Consider the following 17,217-nt stretch of genomic DNA (forward strand, 5'->3'; position numbering starts at 1 on the left):
CAGACAGTGGTACAGGTGAACAGCACTCATAAGTAAAAAGCCGTAGGGTATAGCAGACAGTGGCACAGGTGAACAGCACTCATAAGTGAAAAGCCGTAGGGTATAGCAGACAGTGGCACAGGTGAACAGCACTCATAAGTGAAAAGTCGTAGGGTACAGTGGACAGTGGCACAGGTGAACCACTTCCAGTTCAGCTCCTTCACTGCCTTCTCCTTCCTCAACCCCCTGCAAGCTGGTGTCCACTCCTCCACAGAAACAGCTTTTCTGCAGCCTCAGTGAGTCTTTACCTATTTCTGGGTATCTCTTCTGTTTGCAGAACCTGAACGGAGAGAGGTCTCTGCTATGAAGAGTGCAGATGTGGATGCTTCTGTCTGGGTGCATGGAACTGAGAGGCTGACCAGGCCTGACCCATGTGCTGCTGACTTTGCAGCCACTCCCTGAGCCAGAGGGGCTTCAGGCTAGAGTCTGAGCCTCATGGGTCAGCAGCTGTGATGTCACCAATTGTGACCTCAAGGACTTATGACCTCGCAATGGGCTTGTAGGCACTGCCTGTCCGGGGGTCCTGGGGCTGCTGTTCCTGTGGTAGTGTGGCAGCTGGGACCATGGCCAGCTTCAGTCCACCTGGCGTCACATAAGCCAGCCCACGGGGTCCTGCTGCTTGTCCTTTCTGGCTGGAAGCTCCGGGCATAACCTGGGACTGGGTATCCCCAGAGAGGGCTCTAGCCAGGGCCCTGCCAGCCTCGGGGGCCACAGCGGCTCTCACACCAGCATCTTGCTGGGCAGAAGCAGTTCCAGGACACTCTGATCACACCTCATCATCATCACTGCCAGGATTCAAGTCAGCTGCCTGGTGAGCGCTGGCAGCCTGCGTGGCTGGAAAGGACAGTCCCAAGTCAGTTAGGGACTTGGGAAGCAACAACAGGGTGGTGAAGAGCCTGAGATGGGGTCATGATGGCAGAAGGCAGCCCTGGACTCTGCAGCAGCCCTGCCCATGGGGGCAGATTCAGCAGTCAGCTTACAGGGTCATCCCCATGACCTAGGGGTCAGGTGGGAGGGTATGGGATGGGCCTGAGGGGCGCTCCTGCATCCCTTAATCCCTCAGTTCCTGTGGTAATGCTGCTTCCCTGGTCCAGGACTGTCTAAGGCTGTGTGGCCCAGCAGGAGGAGCACAGGCCACCCATCCTGAACCTCTTCCCCCACTCACTGTGTGAATGCAGGCAAATCGGTTAACTTTCCAGAGCCTCAGTTTCCTCACCTGAATTATGGAGGTTAGCATAATATGTTCTCCATCAGGCAGAAAAATAAATGAAGTGAGGTTATGCATAGAATGTAGCAGACACTTAGCAGAGGCCACAGGCACCATTTTACAGCCTCCCACTGTGGCCCTGCTGCCTGTCCTGGCCCGGGCTTCCCCGTGCCCCGCACTCCTTAGGGTTGAGCCTAGGCTGGAGGCGACTCGCCCAAGTGCACCTAAAAGGAAGGGGCTGAGCTGGGGCCTGGCCAAGGCTGTGGCTGCAGGACTGTGGGCTTAGGCCCAGCGAAGGCATCCCAGAGTCCTCAGGACAGCCAGGGCGGGGGCCACCAAGACCCCCTTTAGCCAGCACTGGGGTAGAAAGCTGCACCCTGTACTAGGCTAGTGGACAAGTCAGTGGGGAAGCCCACCCTTCAGGGCCCAGGGACTTCTTGGTGCAGGCAGGGGACAGGTCATGAGCAGGGCTGGCAGTATTTCTGGGCCAGGGCAAAGGCCCTCTGGATGGCTGATCTTCCAGAGTCAGAGACGGGGTGCGGAGGTGGTAGGTGGGTGGGTGTGTTCTGGCTCACAGACAGGCTGGTCTTCCATGCCATGGCCATGGTCCCGGGGGCCTGGGTTCAGTGTCCAGTGTGTAGCCTCCTGTCTAGGGCCTTGAGCCATTCCACACTTGCCAGCAGGCAGCCTTCTAGCTGGCCCCGTACACCACCCTCAGAGGGATGGATGAGCAGCATGGCACATTATGGAATCACTGAGAAGCAGGCCTGCCCAAGCCCACTGGCTTTTGGGGGGCCCCACAATCCCAGATTTGGGAAGGGCTACCCGTGTTTCCCGGGGGCTCCTCTCCAGACATCAATAGATTTTGAATCATGCCAGGTGTGGTAGTAGGCCATGCCAGCTACTTTGAATTGGGAAGGAAGCAAGGTGCATTATGGGCTGGCGGGGGCAGCCTCTGCCTTGCACCAAGGAAGCGAGGAACTCCCAGGTCAGGTAGCAGAGGATGGGGACAGAGCTGGTTGCAGGCAGAATGGTGAGGGGGAGAGGCCAGCCATGCCCAGATGGCCACCTGCCTGTGTGTGGGTCTGTGTGTGAGGGCAGGTCTGAGTGTGAGTCCATAAGAGTGTCTGTATGTGTCTGTGTGTGTGTGGGTCTGTGTGTATGTGAATCTGTGTGGGGGGTGTCTGTGTGTGTCTGTGTATATATGAGTCTGTGTGTGTCTGTGTATGTGAGTCTGTGTGTGTCTGAGCGTGTTTGAGTCTGTGTGTGTGTGAATCTGAGTGTGTGTATGTGTGAGTCTTTGAGTGTGTATCTGAGTGTGTGTGTGAGAGTGAGTGTGTGTGTGTGTCTGTGAGAGTGAGTGTGTGTGGGAACGACAGTCAGTGAGGCGAGGTGGGAGACCTGCTTAGCGACCTCCTGCTCAACCTGGGTCCTCTGAGGCTGGGGCATTTGCAGCGGTTGCTGGGCATGGATGTGTAGATGTGCCGTCCCCAAGCAGGCCCTGGACAGGTGCAAGTGCAGAGCTGCACTTGGGAGCTGCACCTGGGAGCTGTACCAGGAGGCGCTGAGAGGAAAGTGGGATGTGGGGAGGGAAGGGGAGGAGAGGATGCACTCTGGGGTGTGTCCTCACCATGGCTGCAGCTCAGCCAACCCCCACAGGCTGCTGTGAGTGACTGTGCAGAGCATAACTCCGAGCTGCCCCCACAGAGGAGCAAGGGAGTTGGGGTATTTATCCAATTCCCTGCCCTCATTGGTGAGGGGCGGCTCTCACTCTCTGTGCATGGCCTAGTGTGTCTCTGCAGCCAGAGGGAGTCAAAGGCCTGGCCTCCAGGTGTGGAGGTGAGGGCCGAGGGGCTGTGCATGGGCCCCTGACGGCATCTGCTGCAAATCTCTGGCTGAAGCCAGGTCCTCACTGGCACGCAGGCTCCCTGCTCCTGGGGCATCCCCACCAAAGCAGCACATGATCCTCTGGGCTGAGGGCCTTCAGTGGAGCACCAGGCAGGATGGGACAGGGTGTGGTGTGGAGGGACCGGCAGGCCTGTGAGCTGGGCTGTCCCAATGCTGCCCACCAGACGTGGGAGGAGGCAGACATTCCTCAGGGCCACACCCCTGCCCCTGTAAGGCACACGGAATGGGCCTGTCCATCAAGGAACCTCCCAGAGGGCAGTGGGGCTGGGGGAGCCTGCGGAGACAAAGCCGGCTCAGCCCTGGAGGGGCAGGGTTGTGGAGCAGGGAGGAAGGGGGTGGCTGGCAAGGGTGTTAGAGAGTCTTTGAGGCCAGGGGTGGCTCTAGAGCAGTGGTCCCTAACCTTTTTGGCACCACAGTTTCATGGAAGATAATTTTTCCATGGACACCATGGTGGGTGGTGGTGGCTGGTTTAGGATTAAAGTGTTTCACCTCAGATCATCAGGGAGGAGCTGGATTCTCATAAGGAGTGTGCAGCCTACGTCCCCGACATGCTCAGTTCACAATGGAGCCTGCACTCCTATGAGAATCTAATGCTGCCACTGATCTGACAGGAGGCGGAGCTCAGGTGACAATGCTCACTCACCTGCCACCCACCTCCTGCTGTGTGACCCAGTTCCTAACAGGCTGCTGGTACTGGTCCGTGGCCCAGGGGTTGGAGACCCCGGCTGTAGAGTACCCACCATGCTGGAGCAGGGTGTAGCCTGCACCATGTCAGGTCTCCTGCACCATCCTGCCCCATCCTGCAACTGCACCATCCTGGCCCCACACGGCGATGGCCCCCAAAGGCTGCCCATCTCTCCTCTTCATGGGCAGGCTGCTCTGGTAGGGGTGATGCCTCCTCAGTGTCATACACGTGGGGCTTCAGCACAGCAAGGCTGATTGAGAACCCCCAGCAGCCAGGGAACTATGCATCAGGGGTCACCTTGACCAAAGGGCTGGCTGGCCCTCCTGAGAGAGGACAGGAACCAAACACTCAGGCCTAGGGTTCTGGTGAAGCACAACCTCTAAGCTTGTCGCTAGAACCACACCTGGGGAAGCAGTAGACTTCCTCCGAGTGGCCAGAGGTGTGCTGTCCAATGCAGCAGGCACTAGCCACGTGCAGCTAGCTGTTCACAGTTATTAGAATTAATACAACTGAAAACTCTTCAGTCCCTCAGTCATGCTCAGCCAATGACCTCATGTAGCCAGCAGCGGCCATCTCAGACAGCATGGACCTAGGGCATTTCCATCATCTCAGAAAGTTCTACTGGACAGTGCTGGTCCCAGAGAAAGGCCACTACCTGGCTAGGCCACAAGGACCCAGACCCCCAGACCAGGAATTGGCCCCCCTCCCTGACCAGGGCTTTACTCGCCCGCTCAGGGGACCAAATGTGGTGCCCAGGGAAACTAGCAGGAAGTCGGCGTTGTCACAGCATGCTTCAGGGTCCCTGTGGTGGCATGCTGGCTGAGGTAGCTACCATGACGACACACCAGTGAGAAGGAGCAGGTGACATGCTGCCACAAAGGACACCAGGGGTCAGACCTTACCCTCTACTAGTCTCAATGCTCACCTAACTCTGCTCACCTGTGGTGCTTTAAAATGTATGTACAGCAGGACCTGGCACAGTGGCTCACGCCTATAATCCCACCACTTTGGGAGACCAAGACGGGCAGATCACCTGAGGTCAGGAGTTCGAGACCAGCCTGCCCAACATGGTGAAACCCCGTCTCTACTAAAAATACAAAAATTAGCCAGGCATGGTGGCAGGCGCCTGTAATCCCAGCTACTCGGGAGGCTGAGGCAGGAGAATCGTTTGAACCTGGGAGGCAGAGGTTGCAGTAAGCCAAGATCGCACCATTGTACTCCAGCCTGGGGACAAGAGCGAGACTTTGTCTCAAAAACTAAACAAAAACAAACAAACAAAATGTATGTACAGGCGGGGAAATATAGTGAGACCCCATTTCTACAAAAATAAATAATTAGTGGGGCATAGTAGCACACGTCTGTGCTTCCAGCTACTCGGGAGGCTGAGGTGGGAGGATCGCTTGATCCCAGGAGCTTGAGGCAGCAGTGAGCCATGATCACACCACTGCACTCCAGCCTGGGCGGCAGATCAAGACCTTGTCTCAAAACAAACAAACAAAAAACTAGAAATGGACTTACCATATGACACAGCAATGTATCTCAGAGAAATGAAGACTTATTTTCATGCAGAAACTTGCATCTGAATGTTAATAGTGGCTTTGTAAGTGCCCCAAGCTGGAGGCCTGAGGAGCTGCACAACTGTGCCCTGCAGCCGTGCTCAGCAGCAGGAGGGACAGACTGTGGGTGAAGTTTGGGCAGATCTGGAGGAAAGCAGGATGAGAAGGAGCCAGTCTCAGAAAGACACCTCGTGTGCAGTTCCTCTGCATAGCGCTCCTGAAATCACATGGCTGCCCCATGATGAGGACAGATGAGTGGCTGCCAGGGTTGGGGAACTTGGCTGTGGACAGGTGTAGCTGTGGAGGGGTAAGCATGAGAGAGCCTTGGGGAGAGCATCTGGTGAGGACCTTGATTATGGTGGTCACTACACCACCATCATCAGCTACACACAGGAAAAAATTGCACAGAGCAGTGCATGCACAGGGCAGTGATGCAGGTCATTTGGCGGTCCGCAGGCATCCCCAGCCCTGCTGGGCTGCTCTGTCACTCTGCCTTCTGCCCCCCACCACTCCTGCCTGTTCTGACGTCTCCTCCTGTCTTCCAGCCATGGACGAGAGGTGTGCTACAGCTTAACCCGCTCAGTGATGGACTCCAGTGCCCGCAAGAAGTCTCACCTGAGTAAGAAGTGGAGGATCCAGGCCCAGGAGAATTTTGCCAAGAAGTTTCCATACAGGTGCAGGACACTCACACCTCTGGAGCCAAGCCTTGCCTCCCCCAGGTCACCCCAGCATCCTGGGAACCCAAATGCATTCTGTGGGGCTGCAGCTGGGAGGGGGTTTATCCATAGGGAGCCCCTCAGCAGCCCTTGCCCAGCTGACAGTCTGGGGTCTGCCTTCATTATCCCCATCACAGCCTAAGCCGAGGGGTCTCTGGGTGGGCTCAGGCCTCCTTGGGTCATCCCAGAGCCCAGGCCAGCTACTTCCCCAAGTCACCCTAGGAGCATGGCCACAGACGACTGCCCCTCCTGAGCTGTGTTGGAATTGGTGTGCTGGGCACCCATTGTTTGTGAGCTCCTGGGACTCGCAACTAGCCAGGATAACAGGCTGCCCGAGGGGGCCTGGGCCAAGTCTCCATGGAGCACTCCACATAAGGACAGAGCCACAGGCCCAACAGGCAAAACCAACACAAGGGAAACCTCGCCAGCAATGCCCAGGGCGCAGGGCAGCTGGCCTCCCACCTGCAGGACAGCAGGCAGCACCTGGCACTGGGGCTCAGCTTGGCACCCTGCATCCTCAAGCTTCCCACTCCATGCTCAGCCCCCACCCTAGAAACGGGTTGTGTGCCCAGCGGTGGCCCTGGATGCTTGGCAGGGCTGCCCACAGGGACCATGGGGTACCACCTGGGCAGCGACGCTCAAGGGAGGTGGGGATAATAAGCTCCATGCTGTGCCCCTGTGCCCGGCCAGCTGAGCACCTGTCCTTGTCCTTGCCCCAGGAGACTCTAGCCATAGCCTCGCACCCCATTCTGTCCCCCACCGCAGACACTGTCACATGAGGCCCAGGTGGCAGGTACACACCGCACAGGGTGGCCTCAGGTTGAAAACAGGGGAGGCCAGCACCCGGGGGCTTAGGTGCTCTGGACCGTTTGGCTGCTGTGGTCATGACAAGGCTCTGGAGGCGGCTGCAGCTTAGCTCCCACCTCCTGGCTGTGGAACCTCTGTGCCTCAGTTTCCTTGTCTGTAAAGTGTGAGTAACAATTGCCTCACAGCACGCTTGTGAGATGACATATGGGCTAATATTTGTGAAGCATTTAGAACAGTGCCTGGCAGATGGAAAGTTCCAGATGAGTGAGAGCTACTTCAGGAGGCTGGTGGCTGGTGGACATGTTGACACTCCAAGTGCTGTTGCAGGTTCTCTGGGCTGAGAGAGCCTGACCCTGAGCCCCTGCAGCCCTGGGAGGTCGCAAACAACTTGAACACAGTGGAGCTGCCTCTGCAGAAGAGGTTGGTGCCAACGAGGTCCATCCCAGTCCGAGGGTAAGTGCCTTCCCTGATGCCACTGTCCCCACTGGCTGTGTGCATGCTGCCTGGCCTTCTGTCCTCGGTTTTGCATGCAGAAATTCACATCATCCTCCCAGCATGTGCCACTTTAAAGCTGAGGAAACTGAGGCAGAGAAGGGGGACGCCAAAGCCTGGTGACTGTTCCCACAACCAGGCAGCATCCAGACAAGGGCACACAGAACCTTCCGTGGGCAGGGCCCAGGCCAGCGGGGGCAGGCCTAGTTGCACGAGTGGTGGAGAAACTGGCCTCGGTGCAGCAGGAGCTTAGCCAAGTCCTCCACATGGGAGAGCAGCAAGGGAAGGAGCCAGGAGCATCTGCGCTCAGCGCAGCTGCACTGGGCCGGCTAATGCTGTATTCCAAGGGTAGAGGCCCTGGCTGGGACCTCTGCACTGGGAGGCCCTCAGCTGACCACAGCACAAACTCTCATGCCCCCTCATCACCCCATGCATGGGGCACTCAAGGAAACCCTGGACACCTTTGGAAAGATCCAGTCACGGAAAAGCAGACCCTCAGGCACACCTGCTCCCTCCTAAACAGATGTGAGAAAGAAACAGAGCTTCTGACCTAGTGGCTCCTCAGTCATGTCCGGCACGGGGAACAGCTGTGTGGCACTGAAGGGCTTCCTCCTCTAGCGGTGCAGGATCCCTAGCCTCCTGAATGCCCCGGCCCCCAGCCCACTCCAGTTAATGTCAGGGGCAAGGCAGGGTCTGTGTTGACTTTTCTGTGCCCATTGTTTACTATACTGCATGTCAACTCTGGCCAGCCATAAGGACGCACATGAGCTCCCCTGAACGGACACCTGGAGAGACAGTAGCACCACACACACACACACACACACACACACACGCACACGAAGAACAGACGCACACGCACACTCAGCACACAAACAGAGCAAACAGCCCTGGCCTTTGCCAGGCATCACTCTCCGTAGTTTGGCTATAGGCGCATCAGATCCCTAGGCTTTTGTCCCACATCTCCAAGCTGAAGCGATGGGGCTTAGCGGCCAGGGCTGGGCTCTGAGAGCTCAGATGTTCCTGGTCTCAGATTCTACCCATGCAAAATGGAGTGGCTTAGAGTCAGGGGCAGCTGTGAGGTCAGAGCAGGGGCCTGGGACCGAACCCCTGCTGTTGGGAACATGTCAGGGAGCTGAAGGGGGCAGTGTGCAGAGCAGAGATGGGGGAGAGATAATTGACTAGGGACTGAGCGGCTCCCAGAGCCCAGTCACAGTAGGGAGTCGGTCCCATGCCAAGGCTGGAGGAGTGGGCATTGGTGAGTTTCCACATCTCTACAGCCAGGCGCATGAGCACAAGAGCTAGGGAAGGGGCTGTGGGTGTCAGCCTTGATCAAATGGCAGCAAAATAGTGGGGAGCAGGCACAACGGAGCTTTCCCACCTGTCCTGTGGGGGAGCTGCGGAGACAGTCAAGCCTGCGGGTGGCATGCTGGGTCCTGCATGTAGCTGCTGGGAGATGGGCTGGAAGGAGTGGGAGAGAGAGGGTGGCCTCACACTCAGGTTGGCGTGGCAGAGAGGTATGTCTCCAGCAGGCGCTAAAAATAAAACTCTCTTAGTGGATGGGCAGGACTCGAGACCATGTCCCCAGCCACTAGTGGGTCAGGGGCCCAGGAGGCACTGGGGGGCTCCTAGATTCTGGCTTGGATGTCGGGCAGCTGGAGGAGCCTGTGTGGGTGCGTGACTGTGCAGTGTCCCCATGGCTTCCTGGGACACCAGGCGGCAGCGGCTCTTTGTGGAGGGGCCAGGCCGAGCCTGGTTGGGAGCAGATGTTGGTTGGAGCCCTCCCAGATGGGGCCCTGACTGACTTCTCTGGGCTGCAATGGCTGCAGCCAGCAGGGATCCTGAAGGCCAGGTGTGGCTCTGTATGGCTTCTCTAGGCTCGGGGCTCCAGATTTTACACCACCGTCCAGCTCCTGCCCGGCACCACTACCAGCACCACTGCCACCTCCACTGTGCAACCTTTGGGAACTCAAGTTGCTGAGTCGCCGCTTCCCCAGACAACTCACCTTCCTGCTGTCTGACCGGCACCCTGAGCTTACCTGCCCCCAGACCAGTGAGGCGGCAGGGCCATCCAGGGGCCGCTCCTAGAGCCTGGGCTCTATGTGGCCTCCTTATTGGCCACCTTCTCCTTGGCAGGCTCTGGGCAATGGCCACAGAGACTTTAGTGAAGCGATCGGCCTTCATGGCCATCATAGACCAGGAGAACTTTGCGGTCCCCCCAAAAAGCTACGCCAAGCTAATAAACTTCGGGTTCCCACCTCACTTCCAGTTGGAATTATCACTTTGCCTCTCTGAGCCTTCATTTTCTCATCTCTAAAATTGTTGTAATAATGTTTAATCTTGCAGAACTGGTGTCAGAATTAAAGAGTGTGAATGTCACTTCTAGGACTTTATCCCAAATGTACACTCACACAGGTAAGTAAATGCTGTTAACTCCGGTACTGCTGGAAACAGCGAAGGATTGGAAAGCAGCTAAACCGTTTCCTAAACACTGACAGGAAGCTGCTAAATTATACAGCTACTCCCAGAAATCTTAGGCAGCCATTCAAATGTAGAGGCAGCTCTTTATAGACTGACCTGAATGATCTACAGGTCTATTACAATTTTTGTTAAAAAGCACAGCAGAAGAGTGTGTCTGATATGCTGCCATCTTGTGTGTACTAAAAACGGTGTGTGTGTGTGTGTTGTGGATGAGGAGCAGGCAGCAATCATTACCTTTGAGGAGGAGAACGGGGACCCTGGGGATAGCACCAAGAATGAGGCACACCATTTTATGGGTTGTCATATATGAGCCTAATGCCGTATTCCTGTATTACAACATCAGTAATGTAAGGCATGTGGTGTGGCTACTGGAGGCTGGTGATGGCTTTGGAAAGCAAGATAGCAGCACTGGGAAGCGGGGTGCCTGCTGAAGATTTAAGGGTCCCCCCGCTGTGTTCTACAGAGAGGAGCTAGAAAGTCACCTTGGAGTCCTTGGGAGGGTAAATAAAATCAGGACACTAATTGCAGCCCTCTCCCTGGAGAGGGAGTGGGGCGGGCAAGTGGCTTTATTGTCTCAAAAGGAGGTGGAGTGAGGACCCTTATGATGAAAAGATTGAAGGGGGTTGGCTTCCCAGGCCCGGGGGGCAGGACAGGAATGGGTTCCCAACCTGCAAGAAGCAGACCCTGGAGTCACATCTGTGGTGTTCGGGGAAGGGCAACCAGGCCACACCTTGCCGCCCCAGCCAAGACTCCAGGCTCCCTCTCCAGGTGGGGCCTCAGGTTCATGCAAGGGACTCACAGCGTTTGCCTGGGGGTGGAGTACAGCTTCCAGCAGCACCTGCAGACCTGCAGGAAGCAGAGACCCCTAGGGTCCCCTCCTGTGGGGATGGGAGCCAGGTTGATCTTCATTTGGACTGTATAAGCCTTGAGGAGGTTGTCTCTTGAGGTGTGATGTATGCGCTGTTTGATACCAGCAAAATACAGCAACGCATGTCTACCATGCAGCATAACCAGGGAAAGAGACTCACCCTTACCCCTGCTGGGTGCTCCTTCCCCCACTTCCCCCCCTCCTGAGTTCCTCCTCCCCTGCCCATCAGGTCACCACATCTTTCTCCCTGCTTTAAAAACATTATATCTTGGCCAGATGTGGTGGCTCATGCCTATTATAATCCCAACACTTTGGGAGGCTGAGGGCAGGTGGATCACTTGAGCCCAGGAGTTCGAGACCAGCCTGGGCAACATGGTGAAACCCTGTCTCTACTAAAAATACAAAAATTAGCTGGGCGTGGTGGCGCACCCCTGTGATCTCAGCTACTCCGGAGGCTGAGGCAAGAGAATAGTTTGAACCCAAGAGGTGGAGTTTGCACTGAGCTGAGATCACGCCACTGCACTCCTTGAAATAACACATTGTTTGCTTTTTTCAATTATGTAAGATGGTATCAAACTCCGTGCAACTTTTTCCCCTCCACAGCAAGTTGCTAAGAGTCATGTGATGATGATGCTACCGCTGTAGTTCCTTCATTTTCCACTGTTTCTCATTCCATGGTGTGTCCATTCTCTTTTGGGTAGATGTCTGGGTTGTTTCTACTTTGTGCTACTGTGGGTGCTGCTGCTGTAGGTATTCCTGTCCCCGTCCCCTGGGGTGTACTCTCTTCCCTCCCCCACCCAGGATAGGATTTGCTGGTTGGTTGGTCGGAGGGCTCCTGAACGCCTCCTTTACCAGCTCATGCCAGACCATTTTCCAGATAGTTCCCAGCCTCTCCATTCCCTCTGATCCACATCTACACTACACGCAGGGCCCAGAGCTTTTGGGGCTGGAGCAGACGGAGGTGCTGGCTGCCTGCTCTTCCACTCGAGATAGCAAAGCTGGTGGTGGTTTGTAGAAAAATTTGGTAACTCATTACCTGAATCCAGAGTCAATTATAAAAACATACATGGTCTTTAATTCATGCCTCCTTTCCTGGGCGTTTAAAGGAAGAATCTGAGGGCAGCCCAGGATGTGTTTGCAGCCCCTGCCTTGTGCACCACGTTTAGGTTTATATGCATGTTATTCCTACAAAGAAGAAAATGAGCCCCCAGGAAGTTGCACCACATGGAAGCCCTTGCCGAGGAGCGGGCGACAGCTGAAATGTTTAACAGGAGAGTGATGGTGCAGCAATACTCTCTAAGCACAGCTACTCCATAAACTTTAGAAATGCTCATGCAGTGGCCCAGATAGCAACACACGCCCTGTGCCCTGCATCTCAGTGAGGCCATCTGGGTCCCCATGTGCGCTTAGGCTGTGAGCAGTTACAGTCAAACACAGATCCACAGGTGGAAAGGAAAAGGCACGGTGGAGGTGCATTGGCGGGTGTGTACCCTCTCTTGGGAGTTTATCCTGCAGCCACACTCACACCCATGCAGGAGGAGGGTATGCAACAACATGTCAGCATTGCCACAGAAAAGGATCCAAACTAACCTAGCATTTAAGACCAGTGGAACAAATCAGCATGTTGTCGTGGAATTATGGTTGATTCCCTCTTTGCCTGAGTCCTGCAGAACCAGCTCTGGAAGCAAGGATGGAGTGTGAGTAGTTTATGTGAGGGACAATCCCAGTTAGCTCACAGAGAAGTAGGGAAGAGACAGGGAAGGGACCGAACCGGACAAGGAATGTGCTCTTGAGCTGGCAACCACAGCTTAGTCTGCTGGGACCACCGTAGCAAACACCATAGGCTGGGGGTAGTTAAACAATGTTTATTTTCTCCCAGTTCCAAGGAAGGCTGGACGTCCAAGGTGAAAGTACTGGCTGCCTTGGTTCCCTGATAGGGGCTCTCTTCCAGACTTGTAGATGGCTGCCTTCTCCCTATGTGAGACGGAGAGGCAGGGAGGGGGAGAGAGAGGACTCTCCAGTGGCTCTTCTTGTGAGGTGGAATTAGTAATCCCACCATGAAGACCCCACCCTCATGACCTCATCTCAATCTGATCACCTCCCAAAGGCTCCATTGCCAAATAGCATCACATTGTGGGTAAGGGCTTCCACATAAGACTCTGGGGAGAACATAATTCAGTCCACAGCAGCCACTGAGGGCATTTGCTGCCCAGTCCCTGTGGGGAAATCTTGGGCACCATGCAGATTGTGTCTCAGTGTCCTTCATGCAGGGATAAAAACTGAAGCATTTATCCCCCTACTTCCATCAGATGTGGGTGAGGACTGCTCCCAGGGGGCACTAACTCCTGCACACCCAACCTTCCTGTGCTCAGGCCAAGAGGCCTGGGGGTCAGAGGGAGCCTGTGGGAGGGTTGCAGATGCCAGGGAGCCCATTGACACACCCGACCTAGAACTGGCTGTCAGTTCGCAGACTCTCTTGCTGCTGAGAATGGCAGTAAGGTAGGTTCAGGCCAATGGCATTGCACTGGAAATGGAATGGACCTCCAGTTTGTGTCTTTTTTTTTTTTTTTTTTTGAGACGGAGTCTCGCTCTGTCACCCAGGCTGGAGTGCAGTGGCACGATCTCGGCTCACTGCAAGCTCCGCCTCCCGGGTTCACGCCATTCTCCTGCCTCAGCCTCCTGATTAGCTGGGACTACAGGCGCCCGCCACCACACCCAGCTAACTTTTTTGTATTCTTTAGTAGAGATGGAGTTTCACTGTGTCAGCCAGGATGGTCTCAATCTCCTGACCTCGTGATCCGCCCGCCTCGGCCTCCCAGAGTGCTGGGATTACAGGCATGAGGCACCACACCCGGCCCTAGTTTGTGTCTTTAAAGCAAGCTTGGGTGCCCTTCTTTTCCCTTCGACATTGGGATACTTGAAAAGTGAATTGCTCACTCTCATGGAAAAGGGCCAGGCCCTAGAGACTGGGGAGCAACAAAAGAGAAGGGTCTTGGGCTCCAAGTGGCCCAATGGAGCATCTGTCCCACCAGCCCTGAGCCCCCTTCCTCTAGATAACAGAAAACATGTTAAACAACTGTCATCAAGCCTTTGTCCCAGACAGCTGCACCTTTTTCCTCATGCAGGAGCCACAGCATGATGGGGAAAGGCGGCATCCTGAGATCTGGGCCCACTGACCCCTTGGAGTGTGCTGGTGACACACATTTGGAGCTGCACCCAGCAGCCCTGGGCCTTGCCTTCACCCTGCTTCTGTCACACTCATTGCTGAAGCCCACAGAGGCATTCAGCTGTGCTTCTAAAACAATAATGCATGAAATCTCACTGTTTGTGAGAAACCAGGGATTTATTTTAAATTTTAAGCACCGGAAACATCCCTCTCAGGAAGCTGCCTAGATGATAAAGACACAGAATAAAACTGAAAAAAAAAAAAAAAAAAAACCCTACCCCATAACTGCAGAAAAATTTTTGGTTAACATTTTCCTGACAATGAAAGCCAGAAAAAAAGCAAAAGAACGCTTAACGCTTATTTTAAAGAAGTCTGTAACCCAAACCAGCAATGGCATCCCATCCTGGGAAGTGTCCCACCAGCACTGTCCAACTTTAAGAGACTGAAAACCTGGGAAGTAAAAGACAATGTCAAGGAAGTTAAAATGCCGCGTGACCTTGGGTCTGTGCCATCAGCCCTTGTGGGCACTGGACTATGGTTTTGATAATCACTTGCCTGAAGGAGGTGCCAGATGGAGAACCACCTGGGCACCCCCCTGTGTTGTCTAGCTCTGCACATGTGACCCTGTCTTTCTTGGATCCTCTAGTGATCCATCTGGGACCCCACAGGGTGGTCATCCTGTGATCTGTGAGGACACGGGTGTTCTGGCACCAGCCAGAGAGGAAACAGGCCAGAGCAGGCCAGAGCAGGTGGAGTTCCCCAAGGGCAGCCTCCAGAGCTGCCCCAACTCCCTCAGTCCTCGAGGGCCTGGGCTGTGGCCCTGCACACACAGCAGAGGGTGCAGGGCTGCATATGGTGGATATGGCACCTGCGTGACACTGGGTGCCTGTCCTGTCTGCACATGGGGACATCAGTGGGGGAGCAGTGGAGTAGCTGCCCACACAAGGGACTGTGAATGTGACAAATGCCAGCATGTCCAGACGCTGAGGGCATGACAGCAGGAGGTAGGGCACATCTAATTGTGAGATACCTGGGAGTGAGACATCCAGATTGGTGTCAGTTCCAGCAAACAGGTCCCATCGGGGGCTGTGTGGGAGCTGAGTGAGCTGGGAACAAAGGCATGTGTCATCGAAATGGGTGTGCAACAACTGCACACACAGTGGCCTAGAACACAGTGTGTGTGGCCTCTAAGGGAGCATGTGAGGGCCAGGGAGCCCCTCACAAAGACAGTGGCCCCAGTGTGGCCAAGGCCCCACCCTTCCCTCCTCAGCCTGTCGCTAAACAGTGGGGCTCTGGCCCAGTATCTTAGTCCCTTTTCTGTTACTTATAACAGAGCTCCTGAAACTGGGTAATTTATAAAGAAAAGAAATTTACTTCTTACAGTTAATGGAGGCTGAAAAGTCCCAGTATTAGGGACTGCATCTGGTGAGGGCCTTCTTGCTGACGGGGGCTCTGCAGAGTCCAGAGGTGGTGCAGGACATCACGTGGCGAGGGGGCTGAGTACACTACCTCGGGTCTCACTTACTCTTCTTATAAAGCTTCTGGTCCCACTCCCATGGTGACTTATTAATCCATCAACCCATCAATCCATTAAACCATCAATCCATTAATCTACCTATGGAATAATTGATCTGTGAGGGCAGAGCTCTCATGACCCAGTCGCCTCTTAATGGTTGGGTCACCTCTCAAGACTGCCACATTGTGGATTAAATTTCAACCTGAGTTTTGGAGGGGACAAATATTCAAACCATAGCACCCAGGGAGCCCTGGAAATGGTGCAAGACCCTGGGCTTTGTGTGTCCCTCCTGTGGGGGAAGGGCCCAGGCTGGGGGAGGCCTCGTGGGGAAACCAGTGGCCGCAGCAGCCCCTTCCCAGGTCCACTGGAGTTGGCCACCCCATTCCTGCTGGCAGGGCCTCTGGACACAGCCCTGGGGGAGCTCAGAGACAAATGGCCCAAGACACACCCACATTCACACATTCACACACAACACTCACACACTCATGCACACATGCACACTCTCACACGCATATACGCACACACTCATGCACACTCACAGTCACACACGCACGAAGGTCGGAGGCAGTACAAGGCCCAAGGCCCGGCTGAGCTGGTATGGGCTTCAGTCTTTGGCCCAGGTCAGGGTGAAAGAGTAGATGTTCTTCAAGTTGTCAGTGCCAGAATTTAGCCCCCCCCACACAGTGCACCCTCTTCACTTTACGCCCCATGTAGCCCCTCACTCCTATCACCACTGGGAGGTACCCAGGCTCTGTGGGCACTCTCATCTGATCTTCTTATGCCACTTGGCAACAGGGAAACAAAGGCTTGGAGACGGAGTGGTTCGAGATCAGACAGCTGCAGGCTCCCAGAGAAAACGGACCAATGAAGCAGAGAAACTCCAACAAATCAGAAAGTAACAAAATACATTTATTTCAAAACCATGACTGCCCAGCTCACCAAAGTCCCATAAAACCTGTGACTGCATTGCACCAGGGGCTCCGTTGGCATGGAGCCTCAAGACCCAGCGTCTTGCCAGACTGAGACCGAAGGTGGTGCCTGGGCAGGGCCAGCCGCATGGGAGAGGAGCGGAGGCCCGATGGCAGTGGAAGGCAGCTCCCAGCTGGCTCCCGGGATGGCCCCATCGTGAGGCCAGCCAACGGAGGGCTTTCGTCCTTGGCCACACCTGTCCTTGCCAGGGTGGGCCAGGTGGGGAGGGCACAGGCTCGGGCCACACCAACACGGGTGTCAGCATTCTGTTCTGATGCACCATGAACAGGTTCAGGGGCAGGGATGACCCCCTAAAATGGCCTTTAAAAGCCTAAAACCCTGGTTACCAAGTCCTTGCCCATCTACGGGGCCTGGAGAGGTGCCTGTCAGCTGGAGCAAGTGGCGGACGCAGGCCTCAAGCCACAGGCTGAAGCAGGCACACGCGTACAGGGCCACGGGAGATGGGCTGCCACCAAGCCCAGCCAAGTGTGCCCTGCGCCCGCTGGGCCGGCGGCCAGGTGAGAGCACGCAGTGGCTCTTGAAGAGGGGTCCTGGGGCCAGCAGCACCTGCATTCCCCAGGGGTCCTGTCGGAAAGGCACTTGCCCCATGTGGCCACAGGCCCTCCAGGACCGCTAGTGCAGCCGCAGGTAGGAAGGGGTGGAGTAGTTGAAGAGCAGGAAGTCCATCTTGTAGAGGTCAAAGAGGCGCCGTTGGTAGAAGGGGCTGATGTCCCGGAAGAGGAGCACTGCCAGGTCGCGGGAGGCGGCGGCCCCCCGGGGCCGCGGTGGCCCGGGGAAGCTCAGGTCGGG

The 17,217-nt window shown here is 55.6% G+C and overlaps 2 protein-coding genes across 3 annotated transcripts in view; one reads left to right on the plus strand and one right to left on the minus strand.

The window, feature by feature from the left end:
* Window positions 1-511: 511 nt before the first annotated feature.
* On the plus strand, window positions 512-9,683 carry LOC105517968 (chromosome unknown open reading frame, human C3orf22). Of its 2 annotated transcripts, XM_011950749.1 has the most exons (5): window positions 562-838; window positions 2,702-2,703; window positions 5,941-6,069; window positions 7,246-7,371; window positions 9,285-9,683. In XM_011950749.1, exons 3-5 carry the CDS (start codon window positions 5,981-5,983, stop codon window positions 9,493-9,495), a joined length of 426 nt encoding a protein of 141 aa, XP_011806139.1. In that variant the 5' UTR covers window positions 562-838; window positions 2,702-2,703; window positions 5,941-5,980; the 3' UTR covers window positions 9,496-9,683. The 2 variants fall into 2 exon arrangements, with proteins under 2 accessions (XP_011806138.1, XP_011806139.1); XM_011950748.1 differs by lacking the exon at window positions 2,702-2,703 and having other exon boundaries at window positions 512-850.
* Window positions 9,684-16,326: 6,643 nt separating this feature from the next.
* CHST13 (carbohydrate (chondroitin 4) sulfotransferase 13) overlaps window positions 16,327-17,217 on the minus strand; it is a gene marked incomplete at its 5' end in the record, with an annotated part of 18,924 nt that continues 18,033 nt past the window's right edge. Inside the window, one exon of the mRNA XM_011950852.1 lies at window positions 16,327-17,217. Within this exon, the coding sequence (XP_011806242.1) occupies window positions 17,041-17,217 (177 nt within the window).

This window comes from Colobus angolensis, unplaced genomic scaffold (genome assembly GCF_000951035.1).
Source record: "Colobus angolensis palliatus isolate OR3802 unplaced genomic scaffold, Cang.pa_1.0 Scaffold31, whole genome shotgun sequence".
Classification (NCBI taxonomy): domain Eukaryota; kingdom Metazoa; phylum Chordata; class Mammalia; order Primates; family Cercopithecidae; genus Colobus; species Colobus angolensis.

Bases quoted from the DNA above. Each gene is read 5' to 3' on its own strand.
- LOC105517968 (XM_011950748.1), top strand. From the start codon at position 5,981: ATGGACTCCAGTGCCCGCAAGAAGTCTCACCTGAGTAAGAAGTGGAGG. The intron at 6,070-7,245 runs GTGCAGGACACT...GTGCTGTTGCAG, and splicing joins GCCAAGAAGTTTCCATACAG to GTTCTCTGGGCTGAGAGAGC. The intron at 7,372-9,284 runs GTAAGTGCCTTC...TGGCTTCTCTAG, and splicing joins AGGTCCATCCCAGTCCGAGG to GCTCGGGGCTCCAGATTTTA.